This window comes from Lichenostomus cassidix, chromosome 4, assembly GCF_008360975.1.
Source record: "Lichenostomus cassidix isolate B80296 chromosome 4, HeHo_3.0, whole genome shotgun sequence".
Lineage (NCBI taxonomy): Eukaryota > Metazoa > Chordata > Aves > Passeriformes > Meliphagidae > Lichenostomus > Lichenostomus cassidix.
Window position 1 is genome coordinate 15623458 of NC_139484.1, and position 21542 is coordinate 15644999.

The 21542-nt window shown below is 41.9% G+C and overlaps 1 protein-coding gene across 4 annotated transcripts in view; it reads right to left on the minus strand.

Annotated features, from left to right (window-relative positions):
• GRID2 (glutamate ionotropic receptor delta type subunit 2) overlaps positions 1-18384 on the minus strand; it is a 673340-nt gene extending 654956 nt beyond the window's left edge. For 2 of the 4 annotated variants that reach the window (XR_014851598.1, XM_085058014.1), the window contains exon 1: positions 17320-18382. Coding sequence is in view for 3 of the 4 variants with exons in the window: in XM_085058014.1 (XP_084914140.1) it covers positions 17320-17407 (88 nt within the window). In the remaining variant the exon portion in view is untranslated. Of the gene's footprint in view, positions 1-17319 lie in introns of all 4 variants that reach the window. The other 2 variants (XM_085058012.1, XM_085058015.1) reach the window with 2 other exon arrangements.
• Between the last annotated feature and the right edge of the window lie 3158 nt (positions 18385-21542).

Consider the following 21542-nt stretch of genomic DNA (forward strand, 5'->3'; position numbering starts at 1 on the left):
AATGACATTGTTGTAGTTAGCCTGCTCTTTGGTGGATTCACAAAGTTGCAGCATTGTATGTCAGAGAAAAAACAAACAAACAAGCAAGCAATCCTCTGGTAATTCAGGAAATCACCTACAATTTTCAGGTTTGGATTTTCATACTGGGTATTTCAGATTCTAATTGAAAGTAGTGCAGCAAATGCAAAATAGAGCAATTCCTTCAGATAACATGTTTACCTGCAACAGCAGATAAGAATATGTAAAAAAAGAAACAGTTAGTTTCCTATTCATGGGGAGATGCATTTACAGTGCCATTTGAAACAGTCCTAAGTACCTTTACACAAGCTAGAGCTTGACTGCTTTCATAAATACACAGATATATTTTTAACTTGCACCCAGAGCCCCAATTTCTGCCCACAACAGTAGCAAGCCACATCAGCACTTTCCACCCTCCAGTAAAACTGAGCAAACACTCCAGCTCCATCACTCACAATCATCTTGGAAGCATATCACAGAATAAGCTCATCGCTTGCATCCAAATTTTGCAGTCCTAAAATAGAATGGCTTGTTCTAGTCACTGAAGCAAAAAATACATTTTTACAACCAACAGTTGTACAGGAAACTTGAAAGCTCTCAGCTGAAATGGTATCACTGTCATTGGCCATGCAGATACAATGCTGCACAAGACAGAGCTCTGCCTGAAGAGTGCAAACACAGCAGACAAGGCAAAGGGTGTTCAGGAAGAGGATAGAATTCTCCCCACGGAAAAGAGAGGCTCAGCAAGTCAAGGCAATAACTGAACAGGGTGCAACACTAGCTCATAAGGAGCCCTGGTGATCCCATTTTGACAGTTCATAGGTGTCTGTCATTGTATGTGTTCCTCCAGATCAAGAAACAGCCCAAAACTGGATTCAACTTGCACAAATTCTAATCTTGTTCCTTAAGCGTAAAACTGCTTTTTGTCTCCTTTCCTGTTAGCCATAATAAGAATACAGCATGGAATTGGGGATATACAGGGTTTGCCCTGGGCAGACATCAATGTAGTCCATCTAGTTCTGTCTTTAGTAGTTGACAGCAATCAATGAAAATTAACTTGCTTCTAAGTAAGGGTTTGCCTCTTCAGACAAAAATACTTAAAGCAATACAAAAGATTATAAGAGTAATAGGAATAAAGTGTCAGTGTGATTCCCACCTATGTTTAAATGTGAATGTGAAGATTTCCCTGGTCAGTCTCCCTCAATTCACACATGCATGAACACTCCACATGTATTTCTGAAAGGCTGCTTATGAGTATTGGCAGCTACTAATGCCTTTGCATAAAAAAAGGCAAGGAAGTATTTGATGGAAGAGGGAAGGAAGGGATAAAAGGACAAGAAGGAACTACATAAACATAGAAGATGTGATCCAAAGTCCAATAAAGTCAATGGAATGGTTCATACTGATTTCAGAAGTCATGAGAGATGGAGTCTGAAAAGGCAGAAAACAGATTCCAGGCCCAATGGTAGACATGTTCTTCCTCCAAAAGTTCTACAACAGAGGACACAATATTTTTCTCTAAAATAATTATCTATAAGAAGACTGTCATAGCCCATTTTTTTTTTTCCTTTTAAATGGCTCTGACAGCTTTTTGTAACATGTGATATGGAAATATTTTCTTTTATTTCCCCCACTTTATCTCCTAAAAAAGGTTCTATCCATACACACTCAGGTCTCTCAGACTACATTAGTGGCTGCACTATCACAGCCCTTAGGAATGATGAAAACAATGTCAGCTGTGAATTACATGCCCTGTTGGAAAAAAAGGGGCACCAGTGACAACTTTGAAAATCTACTTAGTCCTTCACCACATTCCAGTTAGAGATGAGAAAAGGAACATGACCAGCAGTCTTTGTCCTGATGACCATTCCAGCAGGAGTTATTACCAAGAATAGAATTAATACAGGATTAAAGCGCCATTTGAACCCAGTAACATGTTCAAATACACACTATGGTCAGCCAGTGAGATGGGACAATGACACGTTCTTTCAGATCTTTACAGAATAAAAAAACTTAAAAGTCTGAGAATATTTCAAGGCTGCACTCAGCAGCAGCAGCAGTCTGCAAAAATATTGTTTTGTATGACATAACAACCAATGCATCAAAAATGTTTGATGTTGTGTCACTTTGTTGTGTCACTGCAAAAAGGTTTTGGCTGTGCAATTTATGATTATCAGTTAGAAAAAACCTCTGAGCTTCTCTATCTGCCCTTCACTTTTAATTGCATATAAATGCAGGTGAATACAGACTATACCTTGAACATGACTAAGTAAAAGTTAGTTAGGTACTGCCCTAACTAGTTAGTTAGTGCCCAGCCAAGTTAGCTCTAGGACCTCCAAAGCAGTGCCATTTGTATCATGTAACCAGCAAGAACCTAGAAATCCCATTTTACAATGAGCAGACTGATAAATAAGCAATTTAACTAGGATTTTTTGGCTCCAAATATTGTGTTGTGCTAATAAATATAATCTGTCAGCACAGATGGGGAAAAATAAGAAGTAACAGAGGCAGAAATATTTCCCAAATAGTTTCAGGCTGAAACTATTATTGAAGGCTTTCTTTGCCTTTCTGGTAACATAGATACAAGAGCATTGCTCTGGGGCATGAGACCAAATAAATGAAGCTGATGGAAAACAAGACACCAAGATTACAGAAACTTCACCATGGACTGCTTCTTACGATGCACTTTTTACAGACAGCACGACAAACTGGTCCATTATCTCAGGAACTCTGAGCACAACATGGGTTAGCAAGGCTATTGGATGGACAGCACCAGGGAACACAATCTGCCATTTAGCTACAGATTTCAGTGACAACTCTCGCCTTAAAGCTGCTGCCTTAGAAACCTCTTCATTTCCTCCCTCCCGTTTTTATACTCAATCATGGAGGCATGAAGACCTTCAACAAACCATTCCCTCCCTTGCCCCTTACTCTTTGGTATTAGAACAAGTGCTTCCATCCCTTGCTCCTTGTGAAATCAATCTCATTCTTCATCAAGATGCTGGGAAGAAGCAGGATCAGTAAAAGGATAGCTGCTATAAATTGCTTTGAGTCCTTTCAAAAACCATGGGTTCATGAAGTAGAGATTTGCCTCCTTAGCCTTATCACAAGTTGCTTCTTAATAAAGTTCAGCTCCTGCTCATATGTGCTTTGAATCTGTCAGTATTGAAACAGTTTTAAGAGGCAAGATAAACATTTACATAACAAGGAGACAAGCAGTGAAAATGATGTGGGAATGCATCTGGCTTCCTTCTCAGGCAGGTCACCATGTGACAGACCCGGCAGAGATGAGTCAGCACCCAGTCCTGGAAAACAGAGATCCCTTCAAGGGGCAGGTTTATCGACTGACTACTGCGGACTGGCCAAATCTAATTTATCATCCCATTATTCACTGGAAATGTGTACAAAAATCCATCTGGTTTTGTTTCTCTGTATACGCCAGATATAAAAGGAAACAAAAACCTGCCTAAGCAAAAAGCAAGAGCATGACAAGAATACTCTTTGTGGTAAGACCTCATTCTCACAGTTCAAACAGTCTCTGTTCTCTCTGCCTCACACAGATGTTTGCTAACACAATAGAAGGTGGCTCACTGTACTCCCTGTCTCACATCAGATAAACCAAAATACCACTCAGTGATAGTACAAGACAACATAGTTGCTTGAATTGAGTCACAGACAGCCAAATCTTTCATTCATCCTGGATTTACAGTTACTGGTCTCAAAAAGGAAACTTGATGGATAATCAGCCTGTCTGCATGAGAACAAGGAAAGCAGCAGGGATTTCTGAGGGGCATTTTGGAAGAGGGGAAGATCTTTACCCCTAAAATATCAAGTGAAGAAATTGACTCCTCAAACACATAATCAGTTCCACTTGTATTTCTAGCATGGAAAAAATAATACAAAATAATAATGCAAGGTCGAACTGGTTTATAATTCAGGAGAATTTGACTTAGCCTGTCTTAGCTATGTGGAACACATAGTCATTGTACCAACAGGCCTAGGTATATACACTCAGTACCTGTACCTCAGCAAGAAACACTGATGAAAATTATTTCAGCTAAAGGAATATGAGATATGATCTACTTCTGTGCAGAGCAAGATAAGAACATTAGTTATAGTCCATTCAAGACTAGGAATAGACAAAACTCAGTGAGTCCTTTTAAGAGGGAACAGAAAGATGAGAAAAAACCTTCCACTTTTCCACATTTTCCCTTTTTTTTTCAACTGGAATTTTTATAAAATGCATCTTTTAATATGGATCTCCAAAGTCCTTCCTGAGCTAGACAATCCAACAGCTGCATGCAGTCTGTCATTACTAGATTTCGCTTCTTACTGCCTTCTTTAAATATTGTGCAAGATTTGGCTGTTTGCTAATATGAGTAAAGTAGGTTTACTACTGTCACAGAAAGCATTTCCTAGCAGATCCTAGTAATTTACACAGGCTTTGGAATAGGTTAAAGACTAGTCAGACCCTCTCCTGACTAGAAGCTGAATTACCTCTTCATATTCAACTGAGAGAAATCTAGGGATGGAGATGTTCTGGTATCAAGAACATTTCCAGCTGCAGATCATACTCTAAGTGCAGACCAACTTTCACATGCAGAAAGGGCTCAGTGGTTAGGTGGTGCTCAAAACCCCATGGGAACACTGAACAAAGAACTGCTTCTCAGTCCACCAAAATAATATTATAAAGAATGAAGCTTTTTAAATATCCACGGGGAGCACACTCCCTTGTTATCTTACAATACAAACTGTACTTCAAGTTACCACTGGAGTCTTGCTGTGATGTCAAAGTCAAGTGGTTGCAAATAAAAAGGATTCTGCTTCATAACTGGGGACCAAGCTGGCAACAGTTAGAAACAGGCAACACTCTAGTCATATACCACAAATATTTGCTCCCTTATGTGAGCTGAATGTGACACGAAATCTCTAGCAGTCAGTGGTCCTCACTAAGAGTTTGTGACTTCCTGAACTAAAATACTAATTTAGAGTTACACTTTTCTTCACGCCGTGACTCCTCTGCTCTTTCTGGGAATTATGGAGATTTTTAAATAGTACTAATTCTCACTAGCAGATGGTAGTAGCACTTTGTCAGAGCATTATTACATTTAAGTTAACACTTTGGAATTTTAATGCAACGGCTCCAAGACTTACTTCTCAAACCCATCCATAAAAGGGCCATTTCAAAGCTTACATCTATGACTGCTGCCATCCACTGGCTTCAATCCATTTTAAGAAGTGGCCTTTGGAATGGCAGTATTAAAAAACGAAATACTTTCAAATCCAAAATGGTCAGGGGGAATTTGTGAAATGAACCGCAACAAGGATCCTCTGTTGTATTGCTAAAGCAATGCCAACAACAAAACACATCTCCATAGCCCTCGCTCCTGAACCTCTTTCAAAAAACCCAAATGCTGATTATTTCTGAGGAGCAGACATTTGTTTACTCATTGCAGATGCCTGGAGGTGAGAGCAAAAGCACACGCTTGCTCTGAAGGGGGGATTAGTGAGAATGAAGGGATGAGGGCACCAGGGATGATTCTAACAGCTTCCAAAGCACCAACACCAGCAATTTCAATATTCTATTTGTTACTCCAAGTTAGCGGTACAAAATGATGCAAGGACCTTGTTTATAGAAAGTTAGCCACTCTCTCCCTTTCATGTTTTCTATGGAAGTCTGTAAACCTAGTATTTTCTGAAAACACTTGTACTCCTTACTTGACACAACACAAAGAGCCAATTAATTCTAGCCTCAGGGACATTTGGCAGTCTTACAAAAAATGGGGGGGAAAATGCAACCCTTTAAAAATGTTAAAAAAACTCCAACCCCACAGTACTTTAATGAACAGACTTTTTTTTTTTCCTTTTTTTAAAATGACTAAATCCTGAGACGATGATTTTCAGCAACAACAGTTTCCAAATGCTGTCATTATCTACCTTCCCCTGAGGAAGTATTTACCTCCTCCTTCCATACATCATTCCCTATTATTAGAGATCATTGATCTCAAACAGAAAAATAGCTTTAAAAAAAACTATTATCCCAATTCCTAATGTGCCCTATTTATAGGAAGCACAAGCCAGTGGCTGTGCCTTTGCTGCCTTGAATGGGGGTTGGACAAGGTGGATGTTGACAGAAAACCAGACCAAATGAGGACACATGCCACAAGATAAGTGTGAAAGGAGATCCACTCACCACTCTGGAGCTTCACAGAGGAAAGGTGCAACTTTTAAAGCAAGCTATGCAGCTATTTGAGATGAGGAGAAAGCTAGCACTCGCCCCCTCATTCCATGAAAGTCACGGCAGGCTTTGCATCCAGAAGCAGGCTGCATTATTTACCCTTTCCTTCCTTCCTAAATTAGGTCAAAAGTCCATGGAGCAGAAGCTGTGGCTGTGTGCATCCCTTCCTCCAACTCGCAGCCACAGAGGCTGAGTTTAAAAGGAGGCATGGCACAGACCAGCCTATGAAATCAAATGCTAAGATAATGCCAAGGCACAGGAAGGTACAATACACTCGGAGTTACTCCGGGAGGAGTGGAATATGACACTTCAGTACTCATTGTTTGTGTCTGTGTACAATGGTATTAAACAGTACAAAGGTAAAATGGATCTCACTTTTCTGCCAAGTAACCAGATAAAATTATCAGCTAAAAAACCCCCGAAATATTAAGATCTACCACACAAATCAGGTGTTTTATGGTAAAACTATAGAGGTTAGACAGGGAGAAACAATCCCATTTTCTAATCTATAATTTAGTTTCTTTTAAACTTAATCTCTTCTAGATATATTGTCCTCAAAGCATGATTTGCATTATATTATTAATCTTTTCAGTAATATTTGTGCCATGCCAGCACCTCACTCCTTTGGATTTCCCAACTTTTCTCCTATGCATAGACATACACCTCCCTTACAAGTCTTGTCCCAAACACAAAGCCCAGTCTCCAAACCACATAACATTTCCTGCAGTTCCCTGCAGGAATCCTGTACTCTCACAAAGGTAGATGGCCCATCACTCATGCTAACCTCTCCAAATATTTTCTGCACCCCTTCACAGCCCAGCCAACTCCCACCTGCTAAGCATGACCCTCCAATCCCTTTCCAAAGCTCCCACATAGAAGGCACCATCAGAACCTTCCCCATAGTTGTCCTGTTCCCAGAGCAGCTCTGTGGTACAGAACATGGTTTTTTTTCTGTCCTCTCCCTTCAGCCGTTTTATTTGACATAGGCCCTATACTCTTTGCAATGCTGTCAAAAAAGGGAGAACATTTTGAAGGAAATTCGAATTTCTCATGTACATCCAGGATGCAATCTAATTCCACAACAGGAGAACTACTTCAAGGAATTGGAAAATAATTTCTCTGGATTGTTTCAATAATGTTTCAATAATATTTCCATAGCAATACAAAAACTTCATGAGGATACCAAATAAGGCTGCAGATCCTTTCAGAATCACTGACTATATTTAAATATTTATTTTAAACAAATATATTTGTTTAATTCGTTTGAGACATATTGTTGCACTTTCCCAAAAAGGGCTCTTTTCTTCCTACCTAGGCTTCCAAAACGGTACAATGAAATATTTGTCCAAATGAGACAGACAGCGAGAGTGTGCATGTGTATAATCATGCATCACTTCAGGTACTAGGTAAACCCAGAGAATAACATGGAGGCAGCTGATGGCTTCATGATTGTTTCTATTTTGCCAATTTAGTCAGTGTTACTGGCAATAATATACTGTAGGAAATAATTATAAACACATTGCTGCCCTTGATTTGTTGTTAACTCTTTCACCTCAGTGCCCCAGATCAGGAAGTTTTGACATCACCATGCAGCAGCTGCCCTGGCAGGACATCCCTGTAGACATTTCCACCTCCTTTCATCCCTTTGTACCCCAAGTGATCACTCACAAACACGAATGAGTGAATCTGCCTCTCAAAAGACACACAAGTCTCCAGGTGTACAAACTGTCTGAGTCGCAGAGAGATCCAAGCTCTCTCTTTCACTTCAAATCTCCTGACAGCCAACTTTTTGTTTCATATTTGTACAGCTTCCAGCACAGTGGGGTGCCATTGCACGATTTGTATTCACGTTATGGCTTCCTGCCTGCAAGCAAAAAAGCCTCCCAAATCTTCACGTTGTTACTTAAGGTGGAAACTAATGCCATCCCAAATTAAAGAAAAATCCAGTCAAATATTTTCAATAAGAATAGTCCTTCTGATTGCTGAAAGTGTGTATTTATATATTGTATAGGCATACATTACTACATAGCCCAGTACTTGCTATCAAACTGTAGCATGGAGCTGGAAATTTAAGTAGTACCAGAATAGGAAATTTTTAAAGATATTTATAGCAAATACATTAGTGGCTATACTGCAATACTGCTTCAGCCCATTTATTCACAAAGAGGAGAGCTGAAGGAAGAGAAACTTTAAGAATTATAACCAACTTTTCAAGGTATATTTGTCTCAGAAGAGGTCAAAAAAGAGGAATTCCAGAAAAAAAACCAAAACTGTCCATATAACAGATATTTGTGTTATTGTATGTTTAACTTTTTTCTTCCTGGACATTCAAGGCAGATATTTAAGAGCACGGATCACAGTGACCATCACAACTTCTTGCCATGAGCCTAGAATATAAGAAAGAAAGTAATAGAAACAGTGAAAGGGAGAAATGAATATATTTTAATATTACCTAAATAGCTATCACCTTTCACTTGCATTTATCACACAGACCACATTGACAACACACTGCCACTACTCTACAGTGGCTTCACTGAGTCAGAACTCTTTTCTACTGTCTTTTTCTTTTGATAACTCTCTAGTACATGAAATGGTTTTAAAACTTTTCTCAAATGTTTAAGTTGAACACTGTAAAGATTGCAAAAAGGCAAAGGATACACAAAAAGAAATATCCTTTCTTAATAGTGTTTGGTCTGGAGATACCCCCACCGTGTGCTTTCAGCCCAGGGTAAACTATCAGACAACTTTTAATACTGATTGTAATCAGGGAGGTAACTCTGCAATAGTGTGTTGTCACCTAAGAAATACAACTGACATCTTCAAAACCTCCCAAAGGCTCAGGAGCCTAAGCTGACTGAGTCAGATGAGTTCCTGCATGCTTTAAAACTAAAGCAATTTACTGTCTGTGATGAGGTCTGGAGTTGGCATGCCAAGGCAGGGAAGCCTGCCCTGTGCAAAGTTTCATTTCTCTATTTAAAAATGGGTTTGCAAGATTGATGTATCTGTGTACACTAAAATTAGGCACAGCAAATCCAGGCCTGACATTCAGGTCTGCTGCTATGCCATCCTCTGCTCTTTCCAGAGCTCTCATCCGCAGCTCCTTTCCACAGCGCTGGAGTGGTGCTATTTGATTTTGATTTATCACAAGTAAATTATTATAATGAAATCACCAACTTGATTTAAGCCGCTGAGAAAGATACGGTTGGACTAACAAAAAAATTGTTCTGCAAAACAAGCAATTATTGTTAGGTTCACTGGATATTGGCCTTAGCAATCCAACTGATTACGGAAAGTTAATGTTTTAAAAAGCAATGAAAAAATAAGGTATCAAATCCTTTAAATCTGCATGAAAGGCTCCAAGAGGAATTTTACAGTTATTTTCACTGCATATTTTATTAGCCATGTGATCTTTTATTCATGGGTAAAGTAAATATAACAATTAGGAATAATTAGTATTTCAGCACAGAGCGTTATCTAATACATTAAAATACACATATAATTCTACATTTAAATTCTGTATCCTCACATTTTCCCCTTTCTGGTTCAGAACATTTCCATTGAGCATAGCATTTACAGGAACATTATACAGCTCCCAAAGAAACAGAAACAGACAGAACTAGTGGCTTTTGCCTTTGATATCTTATTTTCCTCTCCTCCTTGCATTTTTACTCATTGTCTTTTTCAACTTCCTCTTGAGTATAGAGCTTGTCGGATAAACCCAGCATAACTTTCAAGAATTTTTTTCCCTTTCATCTTTTCTTTTCCACCCTACTCCCCCATCATTCCACAAGTAATGTGTGTAATGGAAATCTACTTCAAATCTAACCCTGCTCTTACAAATCCATCAGTTTACAGTTGACTAAAACTAGAGTAATTGTCTCTGTACCACCTCTTCCACCATAACTTTAATGCCACACAGAAATGCTGCAGTTACTGTATTACCCTTTCTCATTAAGTGTCACTTTTTATGAGGGCTTCTTTCTTTCTTTTTTTTTTTTTTAATTTAATGCAGCACTTACAGCTTTCAGAACATCCCTTCCTTGAGCTTTTGTGGTTAGTCCCAGACCAAAGCAGGAAGGAGTCTCTCCAGCTGAAGTGCACTCTGCGGTACAATACAGAGCACAAAATACCTCCTTCTCTGAATTAAGTATATTATCACTGAAACTAGGACATAAATTCTGAACCTCACAAAGTTACAGCCCTGCACAATATTACACGTGCTCCCTTGCCAGTTTTCAGAACTGTCATCCAAACACCAGCACATTTCATTTACTAACCTTCAATTTCAGCCTGTGTCCTCCCGGTTAGAGAGATCAGTTATGACTCTCCAAGTCACATAAACCTTTATTAATTATAGTGGTTGCAGACACAAGAGAATCTTTCCCTTACTCCATCAGCTCTCACAACTGCTAGGCCAACACTAACCAGAAACCAAAGCCTGGCTCTTATATTGAAGAATAGCACAGGAAGCTGCCCTGATGGTGCTCATGGGAAATCCAGAAAGACACAGCAAGAAAGATTCCTTTTCCTCACCCACTCTACCTCTAAATGCTTCCATTTTAGTCTTGATGTTTAAATTGCTATGACAATAATACACAATTATGTTCTGCTCTGTAGTGGGTGACAACAGCACTTCCTCTTCTCCACGTGCTGCTTCTAATGCACAATCCAGCTAAAAGCTGTGCCCAGAAGGCTTTGCCCTCCTTCCCTGTGTTGAGGATGGATTAACTAGCACTGCACCAAATTTACCCAACATGCATTTAGCACAAATTCCATGCCACATGTCAAACAGCACCTTTTCCATTACAGCCTGCTAGCCCAGATGAGCAAGGAAGCCACGGTCAACATTACCCTGGGAAAGGCCAACGCAGCTGATTTTGGTAACTACTGCAAGCAACAGGACAGCAGCTACTTCCTCATAGCCATAATAGATGGTGCAGGAAGATAATGGAACACCACAGAAGGAGAGGTACTGCATCTGTCTGCAGGAAGCCCATCTGTATGCAGAAGTTGCTGCACCAAGCCTGAGGTACGAAGCACCTCAAAGTATCATGAGCTGTCATGACAAGCTCCCAGCCACTCTGTCAGGTTGCCAGCAACCTGCCTGTTCAGTTTCACTCATACTTATCTCTTGGCACTTCTAGAGAGCACAACGTGTGTCTGGGGCTCTCACAGATGGGTGTGAGCATGACCAGAGCCATGAACTGGACTGTAAGGTCTATAGTAGGACTGTAGGATGCACAGGTGTGGAGCTGTCCAAGATTCTACACACATACCAAGCCTGAATCTGAAATCAAAGTTTTCTTCAAAACGTCACCAGCTTAGGAAATAACTCACTTCTTCTGGAATTCAAACCTAACCAAAAAAAGAAAAAGAGGAAAAAAAGCAACAACTGAATTTGCAGATGCAGAAAGGTATCTGAATGTGCCTCATTTCCAATGTTATCACCTGAAATGAACCTTTTGCACACATGTATCATAATACACTTGGAAAATACGTTTTCAAAGTTTAATAATCTTCTAATTACTCAAAATGTTGGAATACTATTTCCTTTTCTTATTGGTCCCTTTTAAGTCCAAACATCAATGGTAATTATCTGTATCTAATAAGTTTTTAAATACTGATGATATAAAACAAAATATGTTTGGAGAGTGTGTAGGTGGAAGGAGTGTCACCATATTCTCATATACAACCCAGGTAATTAAGAAAATTAATTAGAAATTGATCACCAAATAGAACTACTCTTTCACATAAACTTTTTCTGAAACCATATTTTACTGTGCTGAAAAAAAAAATCAAGCAATGGAGTAGCTGAAACAAAGGGTAAAAATACAAACCTCAACTCCAAAGGCAAAAGCCTCCAATAAATCGCAGCCAAAATCAGGCTGTCATGGCAGATTACAGATAGCTATATATCAAATGGAAGAAAATGATGTAAGTTCAAGTTTATATCTAGGGAGTAACCTAATGGCTTACAGAAGTCATCTCTTGCCAATACCACTTGCTTTACAGGGCCAGGGAGTGGAAGAGAACCATACTTAATGCCTTTGTTCATTAAGTTAAATGAACCTTAGTTGGTAGGTTTATGTAGTCACAGTCTTAAAAGATTTTTCTCCAGTGTGTTTTTTCAAAGATGGCATTGTGAGAATAAAGGCTCAGTGCATCCATAAGCAGTCATCTGAAAGCACAGAGCAGCAGCAGTGATTGCCATGTCAGACATTTGTTAGGGCACCACTTGAAAACGGATGGTTGATTTTTTTTTACTCTGCCTTTATCAAGGACAAAGAACCTGATATAACACTAAGGAGTTATTTAAGAACATGAAAAGGAGCTGCCTGCTGCGGTCAGCAATCCACAGGCTCAGTTTAAAATCTTCTGAAGTCAACTAAGCAACTCACCTGGATCGTGACAGACTGGATCAGGCCCTGCTGATGGCTAAGAAACACTCCAGAAAGCAGTGACACCTAATGGCAAACATGCCTTTGGATGATGGCAAGCCCTAATCGATGGCGTGCAAAGGCATCCCTCTTGAGCTGCTGAGGAACTAACACACATCACAGGGACTGAAACACTGTCACAAATCTGAGCACCTGGGAAAGTGGCTCAGAAATAACGCGCTCAGAAACAGAGACTTTGTCACGCAGGCTGAGCTTTTAAGTAGAACACAGCTACTAACAGAACCTCCTGGCTGCTCTGTCCCAGTGTGCTGGATCCCAGGTCCTCATTGTAGGAGTGTTTAAAATAAGTGAGTAACATCCTTACATCCTAGAGCAGGGACTAAAGGGACCTGAGTGCTCCTCTGTGGACACTTCAGGCACAGAGAGATTTATTTGCTTTTAGTAAATCTGTTTTGCTTGCTTGTCCTGTGCTTTACAAATGTATGTGACAGTACTGTAATGAACAGCTAGTGGCATACACTACATACCTCCTAATGAGGCTTTACCAATAGCACAGCAAATTAAATTCCTATTACCAATTCACAACACAACCCAAACTGCAGTGTAGCACATCAGCTTACAAGAAGACACGTGGACATGCATACCACCAAGCAACAAGAATCCCTTTCCCTTACCAAAAAAAACAAATTACATTTTAAAGTCACCACCAATATCAAGAGAAGAAACAAGCAATAGGCCCCATGTTGGAATTGCCTTGATAATATAAACCATGGTACAGAAGAGCTTAAAGGTGTGAACCAAAACTCGGGACTCAGCAATGCTGGGAACTTGTCCAACACAAGGAATGCAGCAGTCCTGGCCTACAAAGGCAAAGAGCTGCAAGGAGTAAGGGAGAGCAGAACTCATTTTCTTTCTCAGGAAAAAATATGGTATACATAAATATATATATTGAAAACAGATGTATAATTATATGCATGAGCATATATAATATCTATAACCATATCTTATATATATTAATTTTTCTTTAAAAATGAAAAAGCCAAGGGCTGTACACAGCTGACTGAATATGACAGAAGTTACTGATAAACATAAAAACCAACTTGAAGTAGTCAGGGAGGCTGAACTAGATTAATTAGCCTTGAAAAATACTTCAGTGTATTTTTTCAGCAAAACTTTTGTACCATACAGCATGACTGCTGCCCTAGGTGATTGTGCAACACCTAATACACACATATCTGCCTACATGTTTCTATAGGCACAATAGCACATCCTTAAGCATGTACAGATGCATTACTATGTACATATCAAGGGAAAATAATGAGCACAAAGTACAAAATATAAAAGCATAAGACTATCCACGGTAGGAGATACAAAGCATCCGCAAATTGTGCAGTTGACAAGGAATGCCACCTAATCCCTGCTTAATTAAAACACTGTTCTAAACTCCTGTTTAGGGAGTGAGCAGTGTGGGACGACTGATGTATGCAGGAAATATCAGGCAGCGTGGCTAATCTCAAAGACTTGGGAGCTTTCGAGCTACATAAATCAGAGCGACTTTTTGAATAGCCTCATAAAACACAGAATCATTACCATTCCACTCACGACTTTCAGATTCTTCCTACAGCATACAGATCATTAGGAAACTTCTAAGCAATCAAGTAATGTGGGACTGATGAAATTACTCAATCAATGCATGGGCTGAGAGAAGCAGCATAATACAGGACTGCACAGTTTTGACATGGTAACCCTGCCCCTTTCTTTTTTATATAAGGGTAAGGAAAATTATAGTGGAGTCGATTCATTTCAGCATTTTCACAAGAGTGCTTAATGTAGTCTTTCTGAACTGCCAGTTCCTATTTATAATAGCAGGGCAGCAGAAACGAACAGACTATAAGCAGCTCTACCGATGTTTAAAATATGATGCAGGAAATCCTTTCTTTTATAAATGTGCACATTTACATACACACAGACCTGATCTAATGATCAAAAGCAGAAACTGTACACAGAAGACAAGAATATGAAAAAGCATTATCACAGATAGATACCAGTCACCATATCCCTCCCACTGACATCACCAAGTCGTTAAGGTCTACTCACTAAATTGTAACATTTTTTGGCACTAAGAGATGACTGAAAACATACTTTGAGATAGAAATAATCTTTTTACAGGAAACACATAAAACGTAGGTAAGCAAGAGAGTTTGTGCATTATATTGAAAAAACCTATGTACTTTTAGGAAAAGGGTATGCACAGGTAACGTTATTTCTTATGACCATCTGCCCCTTTCAAACATGGGAAAATATTTTCCACTTGAATGTGTTAGCACTGCAGAATGAGAAAAAGATAATGCATTTATTCTGTCTGTTGCCTAAGGCATCAGTACTACCTCTGGTAGTATTTCTTTTCCCCTGAACTGAGTATTTTGGTTTTTTTCTTTGGCTTTGTGAGTTCTTCTGCAGTTAATTTCTTCATAGAGTACCCTGCTACAGATTTTGCTAACTTGTTTAAATAAATACAGTTTGTTACTTATGTCTAAATATTTTACACATAAGTTTATTTAATACAAGTAGAAAAAAACAAAAGGGGGTCAGAACACCAGGTCACAAAATACAGTGGTGTTACTTGGGGCCAAATTTTCATCTGTGAGCTGTATAGATTGGAATATTTAGCTGTGTACCCACTTACTGTTAAAACAGTCCTAATTTCAGGTCATTTATTTTCAGAGTATTCATTTTAGCAGATTTAAAGCTCTGTGTAACACTTATATAGTTTGCCATTTTCATGGCAACATAAACTAGTCTATAAAAAGAGCTAATCCCCTTGTCAACTGTACCAATTGTCTCTCAAGACAAATTAATTGTGTGAGAAGCAACTACTTTGGTTTTGATGGGTTTTTTTTTCTTTCAGTGACGATTTACTGTGTTGATGGATCTAATCACTAACAGCATTATTAAAAAAAAAAAAACACCACCCAGCACTAAAACGTGTTGCATTTATCATATGAAACAAGTAAACCAAACAAATTCTCATTAACATGAGGAGAGAAAAGCTGTCGTCTCCCTTGATGGCAGTGCAAAGGCACACAGCTTGCCCAGCAGCGCTCCTTTAGCCCGGAGGACGGGCGACAGGGCATTGCAAAGAAACTCCTCATCTGCTACACGGTCAAAATTTCCCCCCAAATCCTAGGAGGTGAGCGCTTGTTTCGAGCTCTTAAGAACGAAACCGTAAGACGTAACTGTCTTCTAGTGTCACTTTAACAGCCTGAAACTGGGAAGAATTAAAGAAGTCCTTCTCCCTTTAAAAGGAGGGCACAGAGCGCTACCTCCCCCGTGCAATATTTGCTGCTCCAGTCGCACACAGCCAGAAGGACTGACTCTGTAAAGTTGCGGTACCCAAGGGGAGCGGTGCCTTGTGGGCTCGGGGACAGCTACACGAAGGGCTGGCGCACCGCTGCCCAAAAATCCTGTCCTGCAGGAAAGCTCCTGACGGCCGCGCTTGCCAAACGCTCTCCCCGCTTCCCCTTTCACACAAACCCGCTACGGATCCCCGCCACAAGCACCGGCAGACATATTTATAAAGCCAACCCCGGGGAGAGCGGCAGCTGCCCCACAGCCGGGGCCGGCACCGCCCCAGGAACCTCCCCAAAATCCCGGCGGGACCCTGCCCCGAAATGCACCTTCCCCGGGGCAGCGCGGCGCCGGCCGCTCGCCCGCCCCCGCTCCGCCTGCGTGAGGTGCCTGCAGATGGGCGAGCGGCCGCGGGGGAAGCGCCCTGCTCTCCTGCTCTCCTCCTCTCCCCATCTCCGCTGCCCTCCCTCCCCGCGCATCCCCGGCCGGCGCAGGGGGGCGACCCGCTCTCGCCAGCCGCGGGAAGCAGGCGCCGCTCGGCAGCGGGGCTCGGCGCTTGCCAGGGATGCGCCCGCCGAGAGGGAGGGCTGCCGTGCCGGAGATGGCTCGGGATAACGGGGAGCGCCGTGCTCCGGCATCACCCGAGCTGCCCCCTGCCCCCGGGGCGAGGGGAGGCCGCTGCCCTCGCCGGGTGCCGCGGCTCCGGGAGACGCACAGGGAGCGGTGCGGCGGCGGCCGGGAAGGGGTGCCGGACGGCCGGAGCCCCCCGAGCCGCACTGCCCGCCCGCGGCAGGGGAAGCGCTCACGTTGCCAAACCACCTGTTCCGCCGCGGGAGAGGAAGGCGGGATGGGGGGTGTGAAGGAAGGCAGGGAAAGTGTGGGGGGTGGGGGCTTGGCGTGGCTGTCACCGTGGTGTGAGGAGCACGGGGAGGCGTGGGGTGTCCCCCGGCCGAGGGCGAGCCGGGGCAGGCGGAAGGCAGGCTGGAGCTCAGGGGCGGCGGGGACGAAGCGGGGAAGTGCCCGAGCCCTGTGCCCCCCATCATCAGCCTCATCAAAACCTCAAGGTCTAAAGCACGCACATACCCCGCCGCCAAGAAACCTTTGCACAGCGCGGCAGGGGAAAAAGGGGACGCCTGAGATCCTGGTGGAAATCAATTATGAGAAGGGATAAAACAACAAAAAAAAAAAGCAAGCGAGCAAGCGATAAAAGAGAGTGGGGGCTGCGGGGGGGAGGGGGGAAAGCCTTCCAAGAGGGAAGGTTGCAAAGGAGAGCTGAAAAAGTGTCCAGCAGCACCAGCAGGCGCAGCACCCCCTTACCGATATGAATGATTGAATCTGCAATCGCCGCTTTCCAGGTTCGAGTCCAACAGACGGACACGACCAGGATGAGGGAGAAAACTTCCATCTCCTCCGGAGGTCCAGGCTTTATACCAACAGATCTCTTCGCCAAGCGGTGCCGCCGCGGAGGACAGTGCAGCGCAGGAAGCCCAAGAGTTTGAGGTGCAGCCGGAGGAGCGTGTAAATCCCGATGGCTGGCGCAGAGCCGCGGCTGGTCAGGGAGCGAGCCCGGGGCTCCGAGCGCTTCTCTCCTCGGCGAAACCCCGCGTCACTTCTCGGGGCTCCTGGGCAGCACCAGAATTACTGGGAGCGCCGGCAGCAAATCCATCCAGCCCGGGCGCCGCCGCGGGCAGCAGCCGCCTCTGCTGGTCAGACAATCCCCATCCTTCCGCCGGGTCCAGGGATCCGCTCGGTCCCGCTGCTGCACAGCAACTTCCAACCCACACCACGCACACGCTGGCACACACACTCACACACACGCACACGAGCAGACACGCACACACAGGCAGACACGCACAAACCCTCTCGGCCGGAGAAGCCCCAGGAGCCAGCAGCAAATAGCTCGCCTTCAGCGAGGTGGGAGGAGCGGGCGACCGAGGGAGCAGGCGATCCCGCTCCCAGCAGCCAGATTCCTGCAGGAAAAGCCCCCCCGGAGGCCAAAAAACAAAGTGAACTTCAAGGTAATGCAGATAGTAATGCAGAGATTTCCCCCCACCCTTCGCTTAGAAAAATCGCTTCCCACAACTGGAGGAAAAAAAAAAATAAATCTGCCAATGGAGCCCAGCGTGCTGTCTCTGTCGCGCAAGGTGGTGGTTGGACAGGGCAGAAGCGAGAGGAGGAGTACCCGGAGCGAGGCAGAGGAAAGCAGATGATGGTCTGCAGGTTGCTTTTGGAGCTTGCTTTGCTGGTGGGATGCAGAGAGAGCTGGCAGCTCCAGCACCAGCCAGCACGTTGCCTAGAAATGGATCACCTAGGAGAAGGAGAGAGAGCGAGAGATAAGTGCTATCAGCCAGAGAGGGAGAAACAGAGCGAGCGAGTGAGAGCGCTTCTCTCTAATAACCACCTCCTCCCCCTATCTGCAATACAAGGGAGAAACAATATAGAGCCCTCATCTCCCTTGAAATCTTCAACTGGGACTAAGGAACAGACATAGGCAGGAGTGCACGCAGCCTAAAAATACATTGGGGGAGGGGGGAGAGAAAATCTTTTTGAAGTGTTGTGCTCAGTTTAAAATAAAGAATCCAACCCACCCCATTTATTTAACCTTGTAACTCCACTGTGGGTATCAAGTTCAAAGCTGGATGGGCACTTTTGCTTCTCAGTCTTTGACAACTGAGTCAGGGACGTTACTTGAAGGGGAAAAAGGAAAAAAAAAAAATCAGGGACACCTGGCCTCGAGGGGAAAATGAAGACCTAAAAATCTATTAATATTACTTTAATTATCTGTGTTCTTGATGGAATTTGCACAGTTCTTTAAAGCAATGAATTAGGTTTTTTCTTCCTCTCTCTTTAGGTATTGGAGAAATTTCTATGGGAAACATTTAGAGCACACTTTTCATGCTCAGGGTTCTATGAATTCATTAACCGATTAATCCTCAGACTTCTTGTGCTGTAGTTAAATACATTATCCCCATTACACAGACAGAGAATTGTACAGAGAGGTTAAGTATGTTCCTATAAAACAGTCTAAATCCCCACTTTACGTCTCACTACACTTTCTTCTGACTTTGATTTTTCTAGTCCCACCAGAGATTGGAAGCACAAATCAAAGAATCGCTCATAACATAGTAGTTATATCCTAAAATCACACAAGCCATTGATAAGTCCTGGTAGTCAACCAATGAGAGGTTGATTAACTCATTTGCTTCAGAAAAAAAGCTCTTTTGAAGGCATCTTCTTAGTTATAATACTTTTAAGTTCATCATACTTGACTTTTATATTTCTCATGACTTGCTCATGTCTTCTTTCAGACATGGGACTGGTTGGCAAAACCAGTTGTATGCCTACAGAATTGAAGGATTTAGTTCAAGAGGGAGAAATAAGCTTTTCAAGGAAAGCAACACTAAACCAATAGATAATTGACTCTACTGATACATAAACAAAAAACAACCCCCCCCAAAAAAATAAAGAAAAAAAACCACACCAAAACAAAGACCAACCAAACAAAAAAGCCAACAACAACCAACCAAACAAACAAAAACCAACCAAAAAAACCCCACCAAAAATAACCAACACCACCAAGAAAAAGCACCAGCAGCAATTTCGACTTTGGTTAGGTCCACCCTGGCAGGTGAGAACTTCTCTACAAATGATAATACTCAAAAGTCTTCAAGCCAAACCCAAAGCACAAGTCAGGGCTCATCTTTTCAGAGGCTGGAATGGACTCACTCTCTTCTAAGAGCTGTAACTAGAATTGCTTTAGAGTCAGAAGAAAAGGTATGTAAAGAGAACAATAGGTGAGCAGTGTGAAGCAAAAGCCTCACAAATTATGTAACTCACGTGCTGTATTTGTCCCTATCCTCTGTACAAGTCACTGATCTATTATCAATAAGAGCAAACAGTAAAAGAAAGGGTTTTTTTCTACAAATGACAATTTATGCACAGTATCAGTGAATGTAATAGGCGTTAATTTTACAAGTAATAAATTCTGATTCATCTGAGAAACTTTTGGAGCTGCTTGAGTCATTATTACTTCTTCACAAAAGAACAGAGTTCACAAGAAATGTTAATTCACTTCTTTGGGGGGCATGTCAGAGCAGTACTCTTTAATAATGTACAATGCACAGTAGGCAGAATAGGAAATGTAATGGAAACCTTTGGAAAATCATAACTTTTTAATCCTCAGTTTAGATAATACTAAGAATTTTGAGGCCTTATCTAGGAACCACATATCCTTACAGACTCTTTAAAGCATCAAGTGCCCTTTAGTGTGACCATCAAGTGGCCACACTAAATGAAATTTTTTGCAGAAGTCTGTAGACAGATGTAACAGAATACAAGAGAAAGCCAAGAAAGAGTTTGTAGCTCACAAATACCCTCTACCTAATAAAGAAAAGGTTTTTGAGTGGAGTACTGAATAATAATTACAGTGGTAAAGAACACCATGTGAAAATTTGAGAGGAAAGAGACTGAAGTAAATTTTAAAAGTAAATTCAAATAAAATTACTTTAAATAATGAACATGTTATTGACTTAATATACATCCACCACAGAGATAAAGTAATTTCCACTTCCTCACTTCCATTTTCTTCAATACTCAGTCATTATAAACAAAAACTGACGTCACCCATTTAAACAGAGCGACAAAAAAAATTTATGCTATGTGTGGTTAGTTCAAGGTATCATAAAAATGTTGAAAAAGAATAACACTCTTTTCTATTCAATAAATGATAAACATTTGCAGAAAGTTAAAGCTGCGGGGAAGAAAAGGTATTTCAGAAATGAGGAATTACCAATATTGTGAAAATGTTCTAAAAATTAATTGGCAAATGCAGGCCTCTGAACAGCCATGAGTACCATTCTCAGGACTTCAGTGATTGCTGCCTCAGGCACTTTGGAAGCTGAAGAAGCTGAAGTTCCACAGGTTTCAGCCATGCTGCTCTTCTTCTCTACATCTTCCCTCCCCAAATGCCTCAGTTTCATCAGCATCACTCCAGCCCCACCGTTGGCCTCTGTGGCAGAAGCACCACCAGCCACCAACATCCAGCTACCAACCATCGTTTCCAACAATGGGGAACAGTTGTCTTCTTTCTCCTAGTCTGACTGAAATGTGGTTAATGGTTGATACACCTTATGTTGCCACTGATCAGCTATTACGGAGTTGCACATTAATGCAGCCCCTGGAGAAGCAGCAGAGAGGATGTTCTTGTAAAACAGATGCAGTGGGGGAAAAAAGTGTCTGTCTAAAGTTTATTTCCTCACGCCCATATACAACACACTGCTGCCTTAACCGAGTCAACCTGGGACCTGAGCTTCTGTCTGCAGAGGGGAGAGAGCTAAAAACAAAAACTTCACCTGCTTTTCAGTTATCTAAAGCCCTAATTTTGATAATAATATGCCACGTTCCCCAGATGTTTGGCCATAGAAACAGCACTCAACTTTTCATTTGCTAAATTCTAAGTCCCAGAAGATCCTTCAGATGTTTGAAGAAATTCCGATAGTGATAAGAAAGGCAAACTTACAGTCTTCAGGTTTGGGGGATAA